General features: G+C 38.6%; 1 protein-coding gene across 1 annotated transcript; it reads left to right on the top strand.

Moving 5' to 3' along the window:
• Positions 1-4,008: 4,008 nt before the first annotated feature.
• akap1b (A kinase (PRKA) anchor protein 1b) lies at positions 4,009-26,475 on the top strand. Its single transcript, XM_026368698.1, has 12 exons — positions 4,009-4,131; positions 6,579-6,647; positions 10,772-12,385; positions 16,825-16,949; positions 17,923-18,049; positions 18,215-18,342; positions 18,570-18,747; positions 22,299-22,449; positions 23,079-23,146; positions 23,243-23,316; positions 23,394-23,459; positions 24,749-26,475. Exons 3-12 carry the CDS (start codon positions 10,804-10,806, stop codon positions 24,809-24,811), a joined length of 2,562 nt encoding a protein of 853 aa, XP_026224483.1. The 5' UTR covers positions 4,009-4,131; positions 6,579-6,647; positions 10,772-10,803; the 3' UTR covers positions 24,812-26,475.

Genomic DNA, 26,475 nt, shown 5'->3' with positions numbered 1-26,475 from the left:
GGCGGTTGAACATAAAACCCGGGGAGGGTTTTATTATACGTCAGCGCGGTTGCTATGGTAATACTATTAACACCTCCCCCTACTGCATTTTCTTTGCTTGCTGCAGGGCAACTAACGAAATATACACGTACCCAGATACCCTGAAACCCGCGTCTGTCCATTGGTCGCGATACGTCAACCTGGTTGCCATGTTGGATCAGGGAATCCGTGCCCCACGAGGCATTTATGGTTATGGAAGCAGAGGGTTATTCACATTTAGTTATCCATAATCATAACGCGCTAAATTTACTGCCGATTTTCGAGCTATTGGGTTTCTTAGAATGCCATAAATATATTTAAGAAACAGGAATGTTGTTAAGTTAAAAATACGAATTATTTATGAAAAACCACAACTCTTTGGTAGACTGACACTAATATGCTGTATTTCTAATAAAATATTTAACATGAACTTCCCCTATGTACTTAACTTAAACTCTCTCTGGCAGCACTGATCACTCTTTCCTGTCTTAGTTGTCTGTCTAGTCTTGTCAAATAACAGCTGCGTTAACTATTTACCTCAAAAAATCTTTCTTCAATACTACTCCTGTCCCCATCTTTTGATTTTATCTTTTGTCTAAGGTTGACACTCCCCTGATTTCATGGATCATAAACTACCTTACCAACCCCCCTAGTAGTGTTGTCCGCCTGCAGAATTGTGGGTGGAAGTCACAGGGACAGGGACAGTCACAGGGAGTCCCGTCATCCCTGTCTTTATACAGGGGGAGGAGGTGGAGGTCATATTCGAGTACAGATACCTGGGAGTGTACTTGGACAACAACATGGACTGGACAAATAACTCAGGAGCATTGTACTAAAAGGGTTAGAGTCTTATGTACTTTCTGAGGAGGCTCAGGTCCTTTAACACAGATCCAAAGAACATCTGCAGCATGGTGCTGCAGACGTTCTTTGGATCTGTGTTGGCCAGTGCGACCTTCTATCCTGTGGTCTGCTGGGGCGGCAACCTGAAGGTGGCACACACTCACAGGCTGAACAAACATCTGGAGGGATGGCTCTGTTCTGGGGGTGGAGCTACATGTTGCAGCTGAGAGGAGGACGCTGTCCAAACTCCTCTCAATCCTGGACAATCCATTGAACCCACTACACAGTGTGCTGGCTGGACAGAGGAGCATGTTCAGCCAGAGACTGATTAACATTAAGTGCTCCACAGAATACCACAGGAGATTCTTTCTACCTATGGCCATCAATCTTTGAAGAATTGTCAGTTGTCAATTTCTTCCCCTTACAGAGGGGGGAGAAATTGACAACAGACAGAGAGTAGTTAAACCAAAAATCCTAATCCTTTACCACTTAACTCAGTCATCTGCACATAAATAATCCCTGTTAGTTTTATCTGTATTGTTAAATACATAGCTAATCATTTCTGAAGTCATGCCATGCAAAGCATGTCATATTTATGTTATCATTCCGCTCTAGTCTATTATTATTGACCCATTTCATCCTTCTCAACACATTCTGTGTATATTTTAAGTTTTTGGATTGATGTTATTTTTTATTTGTTTTGGTGTAGGTCTTTTCTGGTTGCGGTTCTTTTTCTTTCTGTCTAGGCAGCTGCAAAAAAGCAAAACAATTTCTCTCTGCGATGACTAAAGTTTTTTGACTCTTGAAACTTGAAAATAATTTTGGGCTTATTCCCTTCTATTTTCTTCTGGATAATTCCCACTAATGCTAGTCCCTGTTCTTACTGAGATCTTCCTATTAGTTAAGGATTTTTTTGTTATCCATTTATAAAGTTTCTCTGTGATTTCTATGAGATGTTGGACACAAATCTCAGCCAATCAATGCTAATCTTGTGTCTTTATTGAGAACCATAAAACAAGACCAACACCATCACAGTCTAAGTAGAAAAAGTATCTGACACCTTAAATAATGACCTCAAAAAAAGCTAAGGTTGATGAGTTATGATGAGCAATGAGACGTTTTTACTGGGCTATCTTTATTATCTGGTCTGGTTTTGGTTTTGCTTAACCCACTGTCATTATAATCATCATAATCACTGAAAAACTGTAAACAAAGATCAACTTTATTGTGAGAAATATAGATATTGTGGCCAAGACATTTTCATTCAGAGATTGAATGCTACTTTGATGTGCCGCGTATTCAAACATCTTAAAATAAGTTAATGTCCACTAAAGTTGACTTTAGTATATTTGACTCTTCTTCTCTAGCAAGAGTGACTCTGTCATTTTGAGTTTAAATTACAGCTAAAAAATCCAACATACACAGCTTTCCTACAAACTCATCAGTCTACACTTCTTCTCCTGAGATAGGAACGTTATTCTTTTTCACATACAGGCAAAAATCAAACATTTCTGTAAAAAGTTGCATGCTGCAACTGGATCTAATCTGCACACCTCTATTCGTATTGGGAGAAGGCTGTCCATCGAGTGGTTGAGAGGATTCAGGATGGACCTGTATGCAAGATTCAGTTGGAAACTGGCAATAAATGGAACCTGTCACTACCTGTGGAAGACCTCCCTGTAAATTTAGAGAACCAGAAAAACAACAGCTGAACCTGTTGAGAAAGTTGGTCCTGAGGTTGAAAGCTCAGATGAGGAGTGGTATCATTCACACACTTTTACCCCTTCTGATAATCACAGCAGCCCAAAATCAGAGACATCTTGAAGGGAAGAGAGCACAAATCTCAGAGCAAGTGCAAGTGCAAGTGCTGCACTTGCACAAGAAGCCTCCACAATGTAGAGGAAGAGGATCAGCTTCTACCAGAGCTGACATTACCTAACCAACTGAAAAACATCAGCTGAGCAAGCAAAATGTATGGATAAATGTACAGGTTTTTTATGTTAAATATACCTTACAGATTTTTAGTAGATAGATTTTTCAGATCTCTAACTATATAGGTTTTATTGCTGGACAGTTCCAGAAAATAGGCCTAAATGGTATCCTGAACACTGCACACTCTTTAGTACTTTGAGACTACTGCCAAGACTGTTATCTGATTTAGAGTGATGAAAAATTTCCATTCCATTGAAAGCCACAACAGTTATACATTTTATCCCTATTTATTTTAAAGAATTTCAGTGAAATGGATTGTTGTTGTGGGACCCTTATAAAAGGTAATGCCTCTGATCTGAAATCTTCTGCAAAAATCACTGCACTTGCACCTCATGAAATGGAAACAGTTTTTCCTAGAGCACTTGACTTAAAGTTTTTCTCCTTGATTTAGATATTTTGCTTGCCTTGTACCTCTCTTGCCACTCACTAAGTCAAACTTTTTTCCACACTGCCTCTTCAAGGTGTAGCAACTTGAAACAACTTGCTCAAAATGGTGATGTAACTGGATGTACCTGTAATATTGTTTTTCAAGAGAAATATTTAGCTTTTAAAGTTTGGAAATCTTGTAATTTTTCCTTATGTTGTTATTCATTTGGATATCCAGTTTCTAAATCTATAGTCTTATGTCTTGCTAATTAGGTTTAAATTTATGATACACACAACATATAATTATTAGTTTTTCCCCTAATTTATAGTCTTTCTAGAGATTCTGCACATTATTTATGAATTACTGGAAGAGCCTGACACAGAAAATGCAGTCGTGGGAGAATATTTAGTTATTTATTAAAATGTATTTTAAAAGTTTCAACTCTTTTGACTCAAAAGGATTGGTATTCTGCCTTTGTATGTTAGTTTTTTGAGCTTCAGAGTTTGTCATAGAGGCGAACTTTTTGCCCACAGAATCATTAGTAATGCTTCAGATGGACCATAAATAAATGATTAAATAATATAATTTATTCTTTTAATTTCTTCATTTAAAGTTATTAGCCCCCACTTCAACCTCATTAGAAAAAGGATTCCTCGCGAATCTCAATTTAGCTTGCGTATATGTATGACAAGTACTGCTATTAGGACGCTGCAGAGGGCTTCAATGTATCGCGAGATTTGCGAGTCTGTTGGCCTGTGTTTTTTTTTTTGTTTTTTTTATTAAGTCTTCACAAGTCTGATGCTAGTCGGTCAACACGTGGGGAAGAGAGATTGCTTTTTTTACGGGGACACGTGCAGAAAACTCACAGTTCCACTACCGCTATAATTGTGGTGGGACTAAGGACCTTGTACATTGTAAGTATTCTAAAAACTCTTGAAAAGAGTGAGCGCACTTAATAATTTAAGGACAAGACCGTGTTAGCCATTAGCCACCATGTCGCATTCACACGCTTTGATTAAGTTCTAATTCATTCACAGGGTTGTGATGCTCGTACATTGTATACAACTAAATTCGCTGTTATTTCAATGCGTCTGTGCAAGGGATCTACAGTTTGTCTGTCACCTGTTAAGTGGAGAAAACCTTTGTCATTGAACAACTGCACATCAGCAAGTTAACAGTCAACACACTCCAGCTAGCCTCTGTCCTTGTCCTCTGTAGCTTAAGTTAACGTTACCTTAATTTTGTTTCTTATGCGGTCCATGTGCACCTACCAACAAGATCACATTGATACTACTGAGATGGCAACAACTGCTTATGAGCAGTTGTCAGCAGTAAGGGCTACAGTTGGGTGTCATTTTCGGCAGGCCGGCTAGCAAGCTAATGTGAAGGTCTAAGGCCCAGGACAGAATCACTCTCGTAAGTGGAATGCCTTATATTCTTCACTGGTATTTGATTGGATGTAAAGCAGTCTTGTGTAGTAACGAACGCGATGGTCAGTCTGTGAAATTAAACTGATGTCGACTCCCACACGAGGCTTTAATTATGTCATTTTAAGAATCCCTAGCAATGTTTTTTCCGAAAAAAAAAATAATACTGTGGCTAGAAGGAGCGATTTGTTGGCTTAAATACAGGTTTATGTACGCAGAGGTTTTAAATCGGAGCTAGTCTGTTAAATTGATATAGTGTATAATCTTTGTGACCTTTCAATCAGCCATGCTTTATTCCCAATGGTGTAAAGTTAGCGTTAGGTGTCATATTCACCACTGGTACCCGATTTCATTCCAGGCAACGCTATGACGTGTACTTGCAGGCAGACCATTGATTATTATTAATGAAGTTTGCTATTTTGAAACTACAAAATTTGTACCGAGTTCATTCATGTTGTATTTTTATAGAATAAACATTTTAAGTATGTTATGTGAATATTACACTTCGAGTTAATGGGTTTATATGTACCAGCATACATACATGCTTGACACGATGATCAGTAAAATAAAATATACTTGTTTTATATTGTGTGTGTGTGTGTGTGTGTGTGTGTGTGTGTGTGTGTGTGTGTGTGTGTGTATACACACCTTGAGTACCATTAGATATTGGGATAAAATGCATGGACCAAAAAAACAGGGTTTCAAATTTAGGCTGTAGCTAGAGACCGCCTGAGTTCTTCTCTTTGAATGACTAAGGTCAAAGTATGAGTTTTAACTGTAAGGTCAACATAAACACCAATGGAGAGGTCTAGGTTTGTTTTCTTATAACTACTGTAACCTTGACCAAGGTGAATGTAGTGTGGTTCACTATTTCTTAGGTACACATATACAGGCTTTTGAGTACTCTTTTGTTCTGGTTTAGGAGACCATTTGGAAAAATCTCTGTTGTAGATTTCATATTCAGTTGGATTGTACAGGGCTTTACACTTTTTTCCCCAGGAGCACGTGTGGTATAAACACCTCAATAATATGATTAGAATGCATTTAATTATTTTCTTGGACAGATTAAGTTTTAATCAAAACAAGTAATATCTAACATCTAGCATTTAATAGGAAATCAGTCACTCTAGGGGTTGTGAATATGGCAAAAATATCCTCCCAATTGTTTTTCAGGCAACATTAGGATTCACTATTTAATCAATTATTTTACATGTTGGTTTATAAAATCTTTTGGAAGTTACTGCACTTTACAATTGTACTGATTTCCCTGTCATAAAAAATGATAGCCTTTCAAGGTAACAAATGGTCAAGTTAGTTAATAAAATGAATGACAGAAACAGTTAAGTGTGGCCATAAATCAACCCATCAAAACTTATATACTGGTTTGCTTGTGTAAAGTTGCCTTGGGCAGGGTTTGGACTGAGGCTGAGCAGGGATTGAATATCTAAGACTTAACAGTTTGACATTTTGAGTGCAAATTTTGAATTGACCATTCAAGGACTGGTTCAACAAAAAAGAAAAAGTCCACATCTACTGTAACATACCTGTTGTGTGTCTACATGCACCACAGAGTCAAACAATACCCAACCTACACGTTTTCTGTTTTTGCTTATCAATTCTAGTTCTTATTGATTCCTAGTTTCAATTCCAAAATGAAAACCAAAACTAAAATGTCCAGATAACACAATTGGTGTATTATGTTTTTCTTTTAAGTTACTTGAACATTCATACCAGCAGTGTGGCAGCTAAAGCAGTACCAGTAATGGCTCGTGGTAGACAGGAAACATTAAAAAGGAAATATTTATACACGAGTATCCTACCATAATTATTATTTTTTTGTTTGTTTTGATCTTTTTGAGAGCTGTGAAAGGATGTAGCCCTCATACCACAAATGACCTTACTGCTCTGTGACAACTTTTCTGTCATTGCCACAGAGATTGGTGTGTCTCGACTGACTGTCCCTGGTTCTACTGTTGGCTGATGACCACTCTGGCTTGAAGACCGTAAGACTTCAAACACTATACAGACTTAAATGTTGATTCTGTGATGCTTTGAATGTTTGGTTAGATTTGATGTGCTACGAGGCTTTCAGCTAATTAGCTTGTTTTAACTGGATATGTTGTTTTTGCTACGGGTACCATTTTGAATTTGGCTTTAATTTGAAATTACAAATTAGTCTCCAACCCTGATGATGTGATTTTATTTTTCCTTTTCATGTAAACAAAAAATGTATATTATGCTGCTGATATTTATCTTTATTTTTTTTTACTCCTTGACATTTTTAAACACAGAAGTTTCCTAACATACCCAAGTTTTTGTTTCAGCACCTTGACACTTTAACACTCTAAAGAGTTTTACAGTTGTATATAGAATTTGTGTAACCACGACCACATTTGTATCAGTGAAACTGGTCTACAGAAATACTTTTTTGTGCATTTCAATAGCATCTTCCAATTCAGGGAACCCCCCAAAAATAGCAGTCACAAGACACCTAATATCTCCTGTGAAATAAATGTAAATGCTAAATGAAATATTTAATAGTCCCTTAGGCTTTCCTTCACTTGGTGAAGTTTAAAGTTCAATGAATATATAAATCAGTTGTCATTGATTTGCATGCATCTTCTCTCTCTACTGCTGAAATGATTTGTTGGTGGGCAAGTAGTATGTTGTTGGTTTTATGCCAGATGTAATGGGACATCTTTATTATCCACTTTATAAGACTTTTGGGCAAATCTTCAGACTGATGGGGGAAATAAAACAAACTATTTGGAAGCTGTGCACTTCATAAAAAGAACATCATACCAACAGTCTAATGTGGTGGTAGTGTGATGATCTGGGGCTGCCTTGCTCTGGACGACTTGCCATAATTGATGGTAGCGTGAATTCTGCAATCTAACAAGAAATCATCAAGGATAATACCCAGCCATCACTTTGTGACTTAAACTCTTAGTTCTTGGATTATTCAGCAGAGTAATGATCCAAAACACACCAGCATGTCCACCCATGAATCGCTAAAAAAAAACAAACAAAATTAAGGTTTTGGGGTAAACTACTGAATGTCCTGTTGAGATGCTGCGGCATGCAGGCCATTCATGCTCAAATCCTCCCAATGTGGCTGAAAAAAAAAAAACTAAAACAATTCTGCAAAGAAGAGTGGACCAAAATTCAAAAGACTAGTACACTAGTACAAACACTTAAGTGCATTTGTTGCTGCCAAGTTTGCGGGGGCAATTACTTTCTCACATATGGCCAGTCAGACAGAAAGCTTTTTTCCCTTAATAAATGTAATAATCATTTAAAAACAGCACTTGTTACCCAGGTTATTATTAATGATGATCATAATAATTTAAATGTGACAAATACGCAAAAATATAAAAATCAGCAAGCAACCACATATCCTTTTATAGATAGAAACTCCAGTAATTAACTATCAACTCAAAACCACGATAATTTTATTGTGTTTTAAAAAGTTCACTCCTTTTATCAAATTTTTGTCTATATTGAATGCTGGATAGTTCAACAAAGGACCTGTAGTTTGTCTTTTGTTATTAGTATGCACATGTAAATATAAAGTTTTACAGCTGTAAATTATGAGAAAGCAAAATCTAATTACATCACAAAAAGGCACCTGCAGCACACTGCAAAGTAGTGAGTTGTATGAGTCTGAGAAGTAAAAAGTCTCTTTTTCCCCACTTTATATCCAGCTCGTCTTAAACACTAAACTTAACCTGGACTCATACACCTGGTGAACATTCTGTATTACTCAGGCTTTTATTGTAAAGTGCTAGGGAAATGTATTGTGGTAAGTTATTCACACAGGTACACCACCACAGCAACACACAACAGTATTGTTTTAGCTACAAGTCACATCAGTTTACAGTCTTTAAAGGTGATCAAACAAATAAAAAATAAAACATTATGAAATATTAAGGAAATTGAGTAGTTAAGAATTGTAAGTGGGACATTTTTCTTTTTGGCTTTTATTCATCCTTGTCAACACTTTTGCATGGCATTGTCCTTTGGCTTGCCCTTTTATCATGCCCATTGTGTTTCTAGGCTCATGTTGCAAGCCCACATTCTGGTATGTATGGAAACACATCATCATGCAGCTATATTGTCATTATCGCATTCTGGCAAATTTCCTATGACAGAAAGTTATTTAAAGTCTATAATTTCAGTCGCATATTTGCGCAAAAAGTTGGCCTAATTAATTAGCTGGGTGACTGGTACCGGCAAAAAATCAATGCATTCTTTTCTTTTATCTCACAAACTCAATGAATGACTCCTTAGATCAGATTTTAACAAGAAGCATGACAACATTGCTTTAAAGTGCATTTGCAAGTAGTAAGCCGTTTCTCTATGCACATATTGACTTATAATACTAGCAAACATAGATTTTCATTAATTTTGTGGTGTTGGTGTAATTTTTACACACACTTCCCTCCAAAAATATAGCAACAGCGAGGCCAGTTCCTTTATTTTTGCTGTAGACAAAAAACATTTCGGTATGGCATCAAAAGATATAAGACAAAAGACGTGCATTTGGCCCTACATTTCTAGGTCTTTACTTCTGAATCTGATACACAACTGGGACCTTTTGTTTAAACTCACCAATTTTTCATGTGAGCAAAAGTATTGGAACATGTGCCTGACAGGTGTGTTTTGTGTGATTATTCAAACAATAAGTAGCACTGTATGTCTACTCTCAGTTTGGTTTTGGTTTTGTAGGTGGTGTAATAACAGATGTTAAACAGGTAAACAATAAAACTTGAATAGGTAATCAAGGTAAACAACAGCAGTTGATGACAGAAACATTTTGAGAGCTGTAAAGAAAGACCATCAAACAACTGTTTTGACATCAGCAACAACCTCCAGAGGCCAGGAGTGAAGGTATCACAGTCTACTGTTTGCAGAAGACGTTATGAACAAAGATACAGAGGCTGCACCAGAAAATGCAAACCAGTCATTGGTAAGAAGAATAGAAAGGCCAGGTTAGAGTTTACAAAATGGTACAGAAATGAGCCTAAAAATCTGGAACAGTTTAATGTACTGATGAGACAAAGATTAACAATTACCAAAGTGATGAAAAAGGTAAAGTTTAAAGAAACACAGGATCTGCTCATGATCCTACATACAAGCTCATTTGTGAAACACAGTGTAGGTAATGGGTTGGGCTGCATGTCTTCTTTTAGGATTTTTGTCTGCAAAAAGAAAGACCTCATTCACTCAAGACCAATTCCTCATTATGCAGCAAGATAATAACCCAAAACACACTGCCAAAATAACAAAGGAGTTAATCAGGGGCAATAACTTGAAGTTTTTAGACTGGCCAAGTCAATCTTCACAAATAAACCCTAAAGAGCATTGATTTCACCTGCTAAAGAGAAGACTTAAGGGAAAAACACCCCAAAACGAACAACAACTGAAATAGATGGCAGTGAAAGAGTGTGAGAGTGCAGGTCTGCTTGTGGTTCCTTGAATTTCCAAATGTAGAACTGGAGGCAGAGCTTTAAGCGATCTAGCTCTTTTTTTTCCTCCCCCACTGTCACCAAGCGCTTGCTCAAGTGGAATTGTTGTGTTTTATATATGTTAATAATTTCTTTTCTAACCTTACATTGTAAAGTGCCTTGAGATTACTTTTGTTGTGATTTGGTGCTATATAAATAAAATGGAAATGTTAATGTATTTTAATAATCTAATACTTTGGCCCACATGAAAATGGGTGGGTTTAAACAAAAGGTTTTATTTTCTAAGTTGTGTATCAGATCCAGATGTAAACATATGATGCAACATCTGACCTCCTCTGACCTTTAAGAAACTGATCAAAAAATAATAGATAAATTGATAATGCAGCCTTGTCTGTACCTGTCTGTACACCTCTTTGATTGTGTAGTAAGCTTTGTGAAAACTATTGGGTGCTGCACCAAGTCTCTATATGGTAAGGGAAATTGTAACATCTCTCCACATATTCATACTAGCCTAATATCATTAATCAGGCTTTTATTAAATCTTCATGGAAATGTACAGGCTGATCCTGGCCAGTTCAGATAAGCTATACATTGTATTCAACAAAAGGTGTTACGCACCTGCTATAATTGTAATTTAATTTTTTTGTTTGTGTTTGTAGATTTCAGTTGTAGCTGCTAGTGTCCCAGGAAAATGCCACTGAGGTTTCGCTCTGTTGTGCCCTACACCCTTCCTGGAGTACTCGCACTGATCGGCTGGTGGTGGTACATCACGCGAAAGAAAGAACGTCTGATCCGGCCAGATACCAAAGATGCGGGTCCAAAAACTGACGGCCTTAGATCATCTACAGCAGAGGGTCGACACTGTGTGGTTGAAAAGAACACAAATGATACAGAAATCCCTACTTGCACGCCTTTAAAGGTTACTAAACAGAGAACAGGAAATGAAAATATTTTCCACATTCACGTTCAGAACACTGAAGCAGCACCTTTACTGGAACAAAGTTCTGAAGAGGCTATGCTAGAGCTTGGCAAAATAAGAGAAGAGGGAGTTCATAAACCCTTAGTCCAGGCATCTGGCAAAGAAGACAGTCTACAGAAACTATTGACAGATCATAAAAGCCCAGAAAAATCTTTGCCATCTGTCATAGTTACAGAGTTGGAGAAACATCTAGCAAAAGATCAAGTATCTGCTGCAATAATGCTTGTGCCCTGCAAGTCTACCAAAGTCACCCAGTCATCCCCAACAGCAGTTGACCTAACCGATGCAAGGAGGCCTGAACCAGAGGGAGAAGTTGCAAAGCACCACAATAATGTTGGTACACAAGATGAGATGGTTGTTTCTGCAGTAACTCCAACTAAAATGCAGAGAGTTATCTTATCACAGGCAGACTATCTTGAGACACCCCCTTCAATGCAAGATTCCCACCAACACATTCTAACTAGTACACCTACTGCCCTGGCCCAGACCTCCACAGCCTTGAGCATAGTCAAAAACTCCATTACTACATCTGTGAACACAGAGGACATCCAGATAAGCAGTAGGAGTGGAGAAGAGCAGGATCTGGAACTTCTGGCAGCTGGACTCATAACTGAGGTCATCTCGGCAGCCACCCAAGAGGTCCTTGGTGTCAGCAGCTGCCAGATCACAGATGACAACCATCCCAGCTGCAATATCAGTACAGCACTGGCTGACGGCAGACTATGCTCCCATCAGGCGCCAATCACAGCAGTGCAGAGGCATCACAATTTACTTAAAAACTCCTCTGTGCTAAGCTATGAATCTAGAGAAGCAATAGAGAAAGATGGGCAACAAATGCATAATGGATGTTCCTCGGCTCTAGTATGGAAGCCTGCTGAAGTCAGTCGAAGGGTTCATCAGACAGACATTGTACAGAGAGGCCACTGGCCCGCACCATCACACCAAGCACCACAAAGTAGCCCTCTGCTGAACATGAAGCTAAAAGGAGACAATGTAGCTGTGCTGGTGGAGGACTCTGTTTGCAGCACTTGTCCTTCTGAGGATTGTATTAGTAGCGAGGACTTTGAAAGCAGCATGTTTGACAACCAAACAGATGTGATTCAGGTTACTGACTTGTCAGCAAGAGAATCCACACAACCTCAGTCACTGTTTAAAACCACCACAGAGGCAACGGTTTTGGCCGCAAGTGAGGAAAACTCAGTGGATTCTGTATGTGAGAAAAAGAGGCTTAATGGACTAGCCCTAAAGAATGGAGCTCATGGCATTTGTGAGGTGGAAACAGACCACTCTGGAGGTGAGACAAATAATTTTATTTCTGGGAATTTGTAAAATAAGAGTATATCCATATCTTGATATTTACTGATATATTAAATGGTCTGCACTTATATAGCGCTTTTCTACCCAGCTGGTACTCAAAGCGCTTTACACTGTGTCCATTCACCCATTCACACACCAATGGCAGAGCTGCTATGCAGCTGACCTGACTCACCGGGGGCAACTAGGGGTTCAGTATCTTGCCCAAGGACACTTTGGCATGGGACGTGGCAGCCGGGAATCGAACCACCAATCCTCTGATTGGCAGTGCGTAATTTCATGTGTCACACGAGTAAAATAAGAAAACATGAAAAATTAAAAACAGAATATAGAATTGAAATGAAAAACCCATCGACGGGAAAAACCCAGCTCTTCTTATTTATATTAATTGCCAAGTACAGTGTATCCAGAAAGTATTCAAGGTGCTTAACTTTTTCCACATTGTTATGTTACAGCCTTTTTCCAAACCGATTAAATTCAATGTTTCCTCCCATACAAAAATACCCACCAAAGTGAAAATCGTGTGCATAATTATTAGGCAGATTCTTCTCAGGAAAGAAAAATTCAACTGACTCTGAAAAGTCAAAAATTGTAAAAAGTCTTTCACTGTGATGCAGCACTATTGAAATATCTAAGATATTGGGGTGTGATCATAGAACCATCAAACGTTTTGTAGCAAGTCAATAGGGTCGCAAGAAACGGTTTGAAAAGAAAAGACGCAAAATTAACCGTCAAAGATTTGAAAAGGATCGAACATGAAGCTACCAGGTAAATGGTCTGCACTTATATAGCGCTTTTCTACCTAGCTGGAACACTGTGTGTCATTCACCCATTCGCACACTCAAGCGCACACACACACACACACTCCCACACCGATGGCAGAGCTGCTATGCAGCTGACCTGACTCACCGGGGGCAACTAGGGGTTCAGTATCTTGCCCAAGGACACTTTGGCATGGGACGTGGCAGCCGGGAATCGATCCTGTGATTGGCAGTCAACTGCTCTACCTATAGTGCTAGCATGATGGTATTGCTGTCACACACATTTTGCAATATGATTTATCCCCATCTTATCTGTGCTAAAAAAACACAAATTATTATTTCAGGCCTACATTACTATGCAAGTACATGTAGGAGATGCATTAGTAAAGGCTATCTTCCCAGATGCCCTTTGCATAATTTTTCAATTTGACAACATACTTTAAAGATTTAATGATTAGATTTTGTTATGCTTTCTTAAACTTTTCCCTTTCACTTAAAATGTCCCTACTCTTACTCAGATTTGCTCTACCCATGTTACAATTATATTTGTGCTTTCAGATTTACTTAGCTTAGACAAATTTCCTGTGCTCCTGCTGAAAGCATTTGCTCACACATGTAATGGAGGAGGGTCCGAACAAGTATGCTAAAGGAAAACTATGTACTTATGTAGCCTAACTGTAGCATTGTGATGTGCTCACTATGTTCAAATTGGTAATATGCTGGACCTTAGAGGGTGTGTATGTTGGGTACATGCTTCTAATGTTTTGTCTAAAACAACAGTCCTGTAATACACTTAATTTTCTTTGATGATGGTTATATTTAGTGTATGTTCAAGATGTACAAACAGGTGACTGTCTTTTAACTTACCAGCATAAATATAAAATGGAGTTGAACTTTAGAAACACAACACAATGCAACATCATCCTCACTCTTTCAAAATGACCCCACATGAAATATTATACATTTTAAATTAAAAAATGTGTCAATAGAATGCATTATTTACAAGCCCCGTCTGTATGAGGCAGTGTTGGAATCAACAGTATTCTATCCATTCTAGATATTTACATTTAGCTACATTCTTCCAAATATAGATTGTGTCCGATTGTATGTCATACATAAAATATGCCACGTTATCAGTGCACGATTGTTGTTTACTGTATGGTTTGAAGAAAACGGATGCCAATTAGGAGTGTTTCTTGTTTTACTGTAAAAGTTGCTGTGGTATTTGGTTGAAACAGCAAGTATTCTGCAGTCTGGTTGGAGGCAATGGAAGTTCCCTAGAACAGTCATTGCTCCCAGTCTGCTGTAGATGTCCTTCAAGTCCCACTGGCTACTTATTTACATATGTGAAATTGCACATTTAAAGTTGTAGTATTATTAACATTAGTACTACTATCATTTTGTATTACATTGTTTCTTCTAATACAGCAGTTCACTTGTATGAATGCCCTAAGCTAAAGTGTGCGTTTGTTAATGTATTAAGAAATGCACTTAAGAAATACAATTGCAGTACTTGGCGTGCACACCAAAGTGCAGCCTAAACAGCCTTACAATAAATTCTTGTTCAAAAGGTGATTATGTTCAGTATCTGTAATAAGTGCAAAGTTGAATCCTATTTAAAACTCCTAAGTAATAAATGCAAATAAGGACAACCCAAGGCTTCTTTTCAACCCTGTAGCCAGGCTGACAAAGAGTCATAGCTTTGTCGAGTATGCCCTTAACTCTCAGTAGTAATGACTCTATGAATTTCTATATTATTAAAACTATTAGAGGAAAAAAAAATAGCAGAAATGTATCAATTCCTCCCTGCAGCTGCATGGATGGTCTTGCATGTACAACAACTCTAGATTCATTTGTAAGACATCACTCAGTGCTTCTTCCCTGTAGATCATCAGAGTTAAAGATGTTATAACTTTGCTTAGCATATCCATATTAGATTAGATCCAACTATCTTTATTAACAGGCTACATACCACAAGTTTTTAAGGTTGCTGTAGTCAAACCTCTACTCAAAAAGCCTACTCTGGACTCTGTACTGGGGTTTTAGCCAATTATAGACCAATATCGAATCTGCCCTTACATGCCCCATCTCTAAAATCTCTCTAAAAGACAGAGGTTATGTAGTTTGGTGCTAAAAACCTCAGAGACAAGATATCTAATCTTATTCATACCCTAGATGATATAGCATTGGCCTTAAGTAATACTGTGAGGAATCTTAGTTATTTTTGGATAGGATATCTCCTTTACATCATACATAAAAGAAATCTTTAGATCTGCTTTGTTCCACATGTGGAATATTTCTCAAATTGGAAGCTTGCTGAAAAACAAGTCCATGCATTTGTTACTACCAGACTGGACTACTGCAGTTCACTATCAATAGGATGTCCCAGTAACTCCTTAAAAGGTTTCCAGTTAATCCAAAATGCTGCAGCCACAGTTCTGACTGGAAATGGCAAGAGAGACATCAGCTTCTCTCCATTGGCTTCCTGTAAAATCCAGAATAGATTTTAAAACACTTCTTCTCACATATAAAGCACCTAATAAATGAGCTCTATTGTATCTTAAAGACCTCATAGTTCCATATTTTCCAAGCAGAATACTTCTCAGAGTGCAGGTCTACTTGTGGTTCCTAGTGTTTCCAAATGTAAAATGGGAGGCAGAGCCTTTAGCTATCAAGCTTCTGTCCTGTGGATCCAGCTCCCAGTTCATGTTCGGGAAGCAGACACCCACTCTAAGTGACTTTAAGACTAGCTTTAAAATCCTTTTTTTTTATTTATAAAACTTATAATTTGGCATGGCTTAGGTGACTCTGGACTATCTTAGTTATGCTGCTATAGATTAGTCTCCTGGGAGACCTCTACTGATACACTGAGCTCCTCTCCTATCCTCTCGTCTTTTCATTCAAATGCTACCATTGCATATCATTAACTTTGTCTTCTCTCTCCCATAGTTGTGCTTCGTCCTCTCTGTCTCCTTCTCTCTGTAAATCTCCTGGCGGTATCCTTGGCCACAGAGCTTAATATCTCCAAAGCTAACCTGATATACTGACATGTAGATGATGATTTACATTTTTACTCCTTATTAGCAGATAGGAAAAGTCCAGGAACGTCAAAAGAGCAGCGTTGCTCTTCTCATCTATACCCACATATTGTTAAATCTTCAATATCTACAATGTGGATAAACAGCACAATTACTTTACAATTACACAATTACAGTACCAAGGAGGTGGAGGTGTGTCCCATTTTGACTTTGGCACAATAACAGTTGAGTCTGCCTATTAATTATGCACACGATTTTCACTTTGGTGGGTATTTTTGTATGGGAGGAAACATTGAATTTAATCGGTTTGGAAAAAGGCTGTAACATAACAATGTAGAAAAAGTTAAGCACCTTGAATACTTTCTGGATACACTGTACTTGGCAATTATTATAAATAAGAAGAGCTGGGTTTTTCCTGTTGATGGGTTTTTCACATGAAATTACGCAGCAATAGTTTTTCACACAGCTATACAATACACTAGGCATACTAATCCCTGACTAACATGAGAGAGAGAGGGGGGAGTATTTTAAAATGCTCCTGTTCGTTTAAAATTCCGGTATGTTCTATGTAAATGCCACTATTAATTGTAAAGTTGACTGCTTTAAATTTGTGTGTCCAGGCTCTGATGTGAATAGTATGGATTCAGTGGACAGTGGCTACAATTTGGGTGCTGGGGAAAACCAGAGCAGCCACGTTGCCTCTTCAAACTCTGCAATCATCATCTGGGAAATTGAGGTGCCAAAGGTAAGTCAGGACAAGACACAATAATTAAAAACCCCAGTCAGTGATATCAGCCCTATTTACACAGCACTCTGTGTGTCTAAGTGTCTTTAGGTTTGATTATTAATGTGAAGGTTGTTTATACACTATACCAAACCGGGGCTGCATGTGATTACTTTTTTTAGGATTAAGGCAATGATTTTGTTTTACTTTCCGTTTCCAAATTAAAGTTTAAATTTAAGGAAAAAAGGTAACAATTTCCAGAAGAAATCTTAAAATACATTAAATATGTCAAGGTTGTAGAACAACATGTACTACTTTCAAATGCTCCATACATGAAACTTTGCGTTCGGAGCTTGGGAGGTAGATTTTATGCCCCAGACCTTATGCCCCAACTTGTCATACAACATACTGTATGCTCTATGTATTATATGCAGGTGCATCCTTGCATCTGTCCATTACCAGCTATTTAAGTTTGTAAGACTGTAGCCACCTCATTAAGTTTGTGCACTTTCTCCTTCTGAACAGATGCAATTGTAGACATGATCACTCTGAAGTCCTAATTGTTAATACCACAGTGTGTCTGTGAGCTAAAAGATAATATATCCTGTTATTAAAACCAAATCAGTATGCCACTAGCTTTTCCACCTTGGTCCACTGGTACTCAAAGTGCTTATACACTGCGTGTCATTCACCCATTCTCGCACACACTTGCACACCGATGGCAGAGCTGCAGGTGGTCTGCTTTTTCAAGGATCCCAATCTACCAGAGGAAGGTCTGAGCCTAGTCTAAACCTGATCACTTCAACTTAATTGCTAGCAGGAAAATCTGTCAAAGTGCCTTTTTTCTCACAGCTTTAAACATCCACTGGGCTTGAAAGGGACAGAAGCTGCAAGCTGTTATATCAGTTTTAAAAAAAACATTTTAATCATTTTTATTTATTATTTTGTCTATTTGATATCTTATTGTCTCATTTTGCTCTCTTTCCTATACCAGCATCTTGTAGGGCGGTTAATCGGGAAGCAGGGAAGATATGTGAGTTTCCTGAAGCAGACCTCTGGTGCAAAGATTTACATCTCCACCTTGCCTTATACTCAGGAGTTCCAGATCTGTCATATAGAGGGTGGGTTAGGGGACCAGGTCCCCATAAAATTATATTTTTGAAGTGTTTGGGTGGGGTTAATTGAAAAGGAATACAAAGTCTTACAGGGTAAATCTTCAATATTTAAAATCTTTTTATAGATCCAAATGTCCATGGCCCTATGACTTTGACTTGATCTCTCTCCAGGTATACAGCAGCAAGTTGACAAAGCCTTGTCACTGGTTGGGAAGAAGTTTAAAGATCTGGACTTGACAAATGTATATGCACCTTCACCTCCCCCACTCACATTGCCATCACTTCCCATGACCTCCTGGGTAAGGATGCACTCTCTGGCAGCTTTGTGCTATTGTTTATCTCTGATTGTTTAAGTTGGTACAAATGTGTGGGACAGGTTTAATTATTTAGATTAACAGACAGTGGCTACATTTCTCAGAATGGGTTATGTTTTTACAATTTGGTGCTAGTAGGCATTTATCAAATATAGCTGTGTAGTGCATCCCTGTTGATCTTCAAGGCCCCCTTATGTCATTTTTCTTCTCAGCTTCTGCTTCCCAGTGGAGTGACAGTAGAAGTGATAGTGGTAAACATTGTGTCAGCTGGTCACATCTTTGTCCAGCAGCACACCCATCCTACCTACCATGCTCTGCGAAGCCTCGACCAGCAGATGTTCCTGTGCTACTCCCAGCCTGGCACCCCTGCCCTGCCCTCACCTGCTGAAGGTAATCTTAATCACAAAGTGCAGTTTTTGTTAAAATACACTGAGTGTTTGTGCTGTAGTTCAAGCAACATGTGCATATTTATAAAAAGAAACAACAATGAATTTCCTTTTGGATTAATGGACATATGAAACTTTACCTGTGGGAGGGGACTACAGATGGAACAGTAGTAAAATTTGATATGAGTATAACCACATACTGACTAAATTATCACAGTTATCAGTATTATCATGGTATTGTTAGGTGGGGCTGGTTGGTGTTGCATGCTGATAAATCCACAAATGGTCTATCATGATTTCCACTCCATTCCAGGTGCTTATAGATGAGTGTTGTTGTGGCATCCTGCACTTCCCTGTTGGTTCTGTGGGCACACTTCAAGAGGTCCAAAAGGACATTTGTATTGATTAATATGTGTTTTCTAATACATTTCTCAACTTATTTCATAACCCCTGAGGGTTAATGCTACATGCCTATAATTATTCTGCCTCTTGGGGTGGGAGAGCTTAGGAATTGCGATCTGTTAAATGTTTTCATTGTGTCAGCCCCCTCTGCTGGCTCATCTGTATCCATGTTGCTCAGTACTTTTTTTTTTCCCCAGAATTACCGTATTTTCATTGTCATTGAATGTTCTATTTTTGAACTTTTTTCACATATAAAGCGCACCAGACTAAAAGGCGCATTAAGCGAAACAAAACAGTCAGATAAGTCAGTCAAACTTTATTCAACGTTTTAAAAAAAAATTACAATCTGAGGCCGCTAAATCAAACGATGGCGTATTCACAATAACTCATAAGTGTTCAGTTAACATTATAACAAAATAGAACATGATACACTCACTTTTTCAGTTCATTCCTTGTCCATAAATCCCTCAAATTCTTCATCTTTCGCACCAAGTTAAAAAAGTTGGGCGATTACGGGATCCTTGTGTGCCCGGATCCCTCTCGTCATTATCCGAGTCAGTGTCGTTGCTGTGGTTTGGCAGTTCAGTGATGATTCCGGTCTTTGTGAAATCTTGGACCACAGTTGAGACTGATACCTTAGCCCGGGCATCCACGATCCATTGGGAGATGTCCATTGGCGCTGTCTCCCTGTCTTGGTGAATGTGTGTTCGCCTTCTGTCATGCACTGCTCCCATGCAGCTTGCACCTTGAACGACTTGTTGACACCAACATCTAGCGGCTAAAGTTCTTTAGTTAATCCACCCAGAATGATAGAAAGCACTGAATTAATTTGCTTCACTTGTTTTTTGAAAGCATCGGTGAGATGGGCATGCATGGGGTCGCAGATCAATGCGGACGGAGATTTGTGGGAAAAGCCATCCGGTCTCTTGATGTAAATTTCTCTCAGCCATTCGCTCATCTTTTCCTCGACCATCTGTTCAATAATCCACTGTTCAATTTTGTCCTCCAACTGCCATCTCGCTTTGTTCCCTCGGAAACTTTGAGTTGTCTTCTTCACTTGGCGCAGGTCATCTAATTGCTTCCTCCACTTCTGTACCATTGATTAATTAATGTTGAATTCTCTTGCAGCTGCTCTATTCCCATGTTTTACTGCTGATAGCCTTGAGTGTAAAGTCCACGTCATAAGCGTGCCTCATGACGGGTGGCATTTTGGGATAATATGGTGAAGCACAGTATGTAGTACAAGTGCAATGTTGCAAGTGCAAAGCGGCTTTGTAGTTTACTAAAGTCATATCAAGTTACTCGAATATATTAATTTATAAGGCGCTCTGCTGTTTAAGATTGAAGTAGTCCTAGTCTAAACTTTAGGCACTAAAATAAATATACTCATTCAACTCTATTAAACATTGTTTTTATGTTGAGAAAGAAAGCTACCACAGATCAATCCTGAATCATCTTTTTCCACCTAACTCTATCATGGGCATCTTCTACCCTCACACTGGCCAACCTCATGTCCTCTGTTAACACATCCATGTATCTCCTCTTTGGTCGTCCTCTTGCCCTCCTGCCTGGCAGCTCCATCTCCAACATCCTTCTACCAATATATTCACTATCCCTCATCTGTACATGTCCAAACCATCTCAGTCCGTCCCTCTGATGTGCTCGTTCCTTATTCTGTCTAACCTGGTCACTTTCCTTTGAGTCTTGCTGACACTCTTCTGTCAGACAACACTCCTGACACTTTCCTCCACCCGTTCCGACCTGACTGCACTCGCCTCTTCACCTCTTTTCCACACTCCCATCACACTGAACTGTTGACCCTAAGTACTTAAACTCCTGCACCTTCTTCACCTCAGCCCCCCTTTAACCTCACGCTTCCAACGTGATGCCTCTCGTTTGAACACATGTATTCTGTTTTACTACGACTGACTTTCATGTCTCTTCTTTCCAGAGCAAACCTCCACCTGCCTTAATGCCCTATTTTAGGTCACCTATGAGGTTTTGATAGTTTTGCGGGGTTGCCTGTCAAGTGACTGCATATCTGCATCCTGAGCTCCCGTCTTGAGTTGTCAGGATTGAGGTTTTCTAATAAGCTCAGACATATTTCTAGATAGTATAGATGGGCCGTCTAAAGTGGGATGGATGATGTCTTCTGTCAGCAATGGTTTTTCCCCCTAAAGTTTTCAAATAGCCCAAAATTGTTCGTGGTCACACGTGCTCATTGGAGCACCAATTAATGCAGAAAACCATGAAATCCCATAGGGTTCACATTCTTTTTCTTGCCACTGTATATCATCACTGGTTAGATTTGCAAGTTCAGAGACAACTACTGTCTGACATCATTATTGCAAAGCTACACACAGATTCAACATGATTTTTAGTGACTTCTGATTGTCATTATTGGGTGTCATTACACTTGTGTGGATTATAATCTTTCCATATTTGTTTGTCCTTACAAGGGAGTTTCAAATAGGATTCAACATCACCCACTCTGGCCCAAGGAATACACCTGACTGTACCCACAGAATTCACTAACTTCACGTTACTCATTATAGAGGTGCACATTACAAATTATAGTTTGTTTTTCAACTAGTGTTTTGCTAGATATGAAGGCGCCTGTGGAGAACCTTGAGCGAGTGTTTAGGATTAGGTTTACTGGAAAACGTCACCCAGCCAGACTGGTTTCCCGGCTACTTGGGAACTGCTGGCAGACAGCTAATGGGAGCTACTGGGGCCGAACTAGATGGTTTATTTTCCATAGTGCGAAGCAAATAACACGCATATATTACAAATACCATTATCGGTGAAGAAGGCCAAGGAAAAGCTAAACATAAGGCACACTGAATATGTAAGAGCAGGAGATACAGAGGGAGACTGGTAAGCTATGGCTCACAGATGAGCTAAATGCTAAGCTAAGAAAACAATATAATTGTAAAATTAGCAGGACATTTCAACAGGTGCTTGAGTTATACAAGCGTAAGGTATGACTTTTAAATCAGTTGCTGTCAAGTAAAATTGGGTATTCAAATCTGCTGGGAGAACATCAAATTGCAACTTAAGTTGGCTTCTGTAACAAGAAGTGACATAAAAGGCCTATTTTAGGAAGTCCATGCTGCCGTTTTTAATTGTTTTCTGTTTCTGTCTCTTGTGCAGTTGGTGTAATCTGTGCAGCTCCAGCAGTGGAAGGAGCCTGGTGGAGAGCTCAAGTCATCACCTTTTATAAAGAAACAAGTGAGGTTGAGATAAGATATGTGGATTATGGAGGCTATGACAGAGTGAAGATCGAGTCACTAAGGCAAATAAGGTGAATATCAAAAGGTGCCAGTATAGTAAAACTGTGTAATTGAAAAGGACAGTTTTTTTTTTTAATGTATGATGACTTCTAAACACTTGTAGTGTAAATAAGTTCTTCTTTGAATGTATTTTTCTACCAGCAACACTAACTTGTAAAACAACAGTGTGGAGGGAAATGAGATCTCATGAGCTGTTTGACATTTTACGCAGCAAACAAGTAACCTACAGGTAACTGCAGAGCATAGGTGAAAGTGTCATGTAGTTAATTGATCACAGATGGCACTATTCTCCCAGACATAAAAAACCATGTATTGTTTAATACATTTCATGTCATTTCACACACAAAAATGTGTACAGTGCTAAAGGTCAGAGACTGAAATATATTTTACCCTCATGATTTATAGTTGGATAAGATTGACTAAGGTATCTGGGTAAAATACCGAGTTGTTGAAAAAGCATCTAAGCTTTGATTGGGGAGAGCATTCACTGGTTGTTTTAAGTAGTGACAAGCAGGTAATTACTGAACCAGCGGAAGTCACAGCAGTAATTACTGTGCTGGTGGTTAAACAAAATACATAATTATCAGTATGTAAAACTATTTAAACTACATTGTATTAAAGTTATATTTTTTTTTTCCAGATCTGATTTTGTAACACTACCATTTCAAGGTGCTGAAGTATTGCTTGATAACATAGCCCCCATTCCAGGTACAACATTACTTGTGTTATAAACAAAATACAATGATTGTGGCTTTTTTTTTTTTTTTTTTTTAAATGAACCTTGTATTTCAAATGTCTTAACAGGGGAGGATAGTTTTTCAGCAGAGGCCACATCAGCCTTAGAGGAGATGACCCGAGGAGTGGCATTGCTTGCACAGGTAAGACCACTTTTGTCACTAAACCCACTCCAGTGTGTCAGATGTAATCTCTAATATTATTTTCTGTTTCCATAAAGGTGTCAAACTACGATAACAGCACAGGCCTCCCATTGGTTCATCTGTGGAACATGGTTGGAGATGAGGTACAGTATATGGATACACCTGGTTTTCCCACTTTTTTTCATGATATAGTTCTTTATACTGAATAGGAGACATTTCAGGATTATGTGTGCTGTGTACTTGTTAAGTAACTAGTAGTACAAGTCTCAGGCCGTCTACATTTTAAAATGTTTTCTACACAATAAATACATTTTGCTGCATTAATTGATCTTTCAATTCTGCCCTTGGAGTTGAAATTGGCCTACTATATAATTTGCCAACTATAGTCTTGGAACAGGACTGTTGTCATGACTTTTGTTGCCCCTTTTTTTTTTACCACTTAAGTCACGTGCAGACTGTCTTAGTTTATTGCAAGTTACACTATGTTACATGGTTCTAATAACCTTGGGTGGACCTATCATATGTCGAATGTACATTGACAATACCTGGTTTATTGAGGCATATAAACAAGTGTATATTTGTATTTCCCTGGTCTATTGAGGCATATACATGCTACTTTACCACCATCCAAACCACTACTGCCATAAATAGTTTTAAAACTTTCATACAGTGTCTCCAAGACATCCTGACAGACCTCCTTTCTCCTACTTTACGGTCTGAGAAAAGCTAATATTATCCACATTATCGGTGTAGCATTACTGTGTAGCTATTGTGTTTGCATTCAAGAAGTCAACCCAGTAAACAAAAAGCACAAAATATTCTGTGTTTGTAACAATTACAGTTTCAAACTGAGGCCAAAGTTTAGGTCACAGACAGTCCATCTTTTAGCTTGTGGCATGAAGCTCAAGTGAGTCCAGCAGCCACGAACTGGAAGTTTTCGGCCGAGGCTGTCTCGGGCAGTGTTTGGACCGATCCTGAGGAGGGATTGGGTCGATGAGATGGCAAGTTGTAATTTTTGGAACACTTAATGGACCATTTAAGGACTGGTGTCCATAAAACAAAAAAGACACTTGAGTGTAGAAAGCACCAATAAGTTATATACGTGTACAAAGCATGTTTGTCACTATCACGGTGCTACATTTAAGCAGTATTATATTGGAAACTTGAATGATAAATGATTAGAAGAAATCCACCATAACCCTAACCCCCTCTAAATGTGCTCCAATGGATAAAACCCCAAAAGATCTTACCTTTTTTACATGGGGTTTAGCTGCTCAGTGGCACGAAAGTGCTTAAATTATGCTTAGAAATGGTGCATAATGGAAAATGTTATTATTCTTTTCATTTTAACTCGTTTCCCTTAATCCTCAAACTTTCTTATATTGTAAAGTTTATTTACTCTAATTCTCGCCTAATTCTCTTTTTCTTCCAGGTTATCTCAGTGAACCGTACACTTGTAGAGAGGGGCCTGGGATCTTGGGTGGATGGATTTTGAACTCCTAAACCTGCTTTTACCTCTACACTTCCCATCCTGTCATTTTCTTGCAGTAAGCGGTCTGACAGCCAGGACATCATGTGTTCACAATCACACCTGGATCCAAGATTTTGTTTTTGTTTTTTGAGTTGTGATTTGGTTTTCTTTTTACCTGCCCGATTACATTTAAAAAGAAAGAAGAATTGTTTGCAGGCAATAGCTATGACAATACAGCACTGCCTCAAAATAAGACAAGAAAAGAACGGGGTCTTGATACTTTTTTTTTTTTTTTTTTTTTTTTTTTTTTTAAAGCAAAATTTGTATTGTGACTAAATAAATGTTGAATCAATACTCGCCCAACCCCCACCCCTTCATTCCACCTTATTTTTCATCTAGGCCTTTGCACTCTGAGGGTATCCACCCTCATGCTATATTGAAGGGCAGGTGGCTCCATTGGACTAACTAAACACAGCAGAGTTTCACTGACACTACGACTGTTGAGATATGTAGGTAAATGCTCATTTCAGAGTTGAGCAGATTCTTGAAAGTTAGTCTGATGGGTGATATTGTAAAATGCAAATGAGATTTGAAGTAGCTCCTGGCAAATCACTTACTACTCAGTTGGTCTGCTCATCCCTTTGCCCTCACGACATGGACTTGCCTGGGTTTTCCATCTAGAGATCGGGCTGCCTTCTGCTCTATTTTTCTCCACCAACTTGCAGTGAATCACAGAGGAGCAAAGAATTCCGACCAACAGACAAAATGCAATTTTCAAATTGTAAAATTGGAGAATTTTAGACATTTGTCTAAATTGATTGTTGTTGGACAAGACACCAAAACCCTGTGGTAGTGGCATCATCTACTGTCTGGCAGATGGACAAGGACACCTTGACATGTAGACAGGAGTAATCAGGTGTTAAACTAGTGACCCTGGGGCTAATAGATTACTGAATCCTGATATTACACTGTTTGGTACATAGGTTTTCATCAGTTATTGTTCTGTATATACCCATGATGGATTTGAAATGAACCACTATGTTCTGTTTAGTCTACTGTAATATAAGGGGTTGGATGGCCCAGCTGGCCCTTAAAGTCCAGCTCCATCCACCGTACCATTTTGCTTCAGAGATAGGGGTCCTACAGATCTCTCAGGTAAGCTAACAGTTAGCCGTTTTGCAAGCTTTAACTCTGCATTGCAACGGCAGTCTAAAAACCACATTTCACTAAACTGACATCAGTTCATGTAGTCACATTTGCAAGACTCAGGTCACAGAGACGATTGCTAAATAAAGCATTGTTCATACATGTTGTTTTATTGGACAGTTATCACTGCAGATCCAAACAGCTCTTGAAATTAATTATTTAATACCCTCCTTCCTTCTATTGGTGTGTCAGGTTATTACAGAAGTGTTGTTAAATTAGAACTGTCACGTACTGTAAATAAGTGCTTCCCAATTTTTAGGTTATTAAGCATAATTTTTTTTTATGAAAACCCTGTCTGCAACAGCCTAAACAAGACAGAGAGGAGAGCTGATTTCACACTGAAACATCTTCCCAAGTTCAGAAGGTGAACAAAAACACACCTGATGTTTTTGTCTTGATTAAAATGTTTGAGCTTTGCTGTACCTGTGTCATGGACGTCTTGAATTGCATACACTCAAATGAATAAAGTGAAAAGGGCCAGA

Source organism: Anabas testudineus, chromosome 13 (genome assembly GCF_900324465.2).
Source record: "Anabas testudineus chromosome 13, fAnaTes1.2, whole genome shotgun sequence".
Lineage (NCBI taxonomy): Eukaryota > Metazoa > Chordata > Actinopteri > Anabantiformes > Anabantidae > Anabas > Anabas testudineus.
This window is presented reverse-complemented; position numbering and strand designations above follow the sequence as displayed.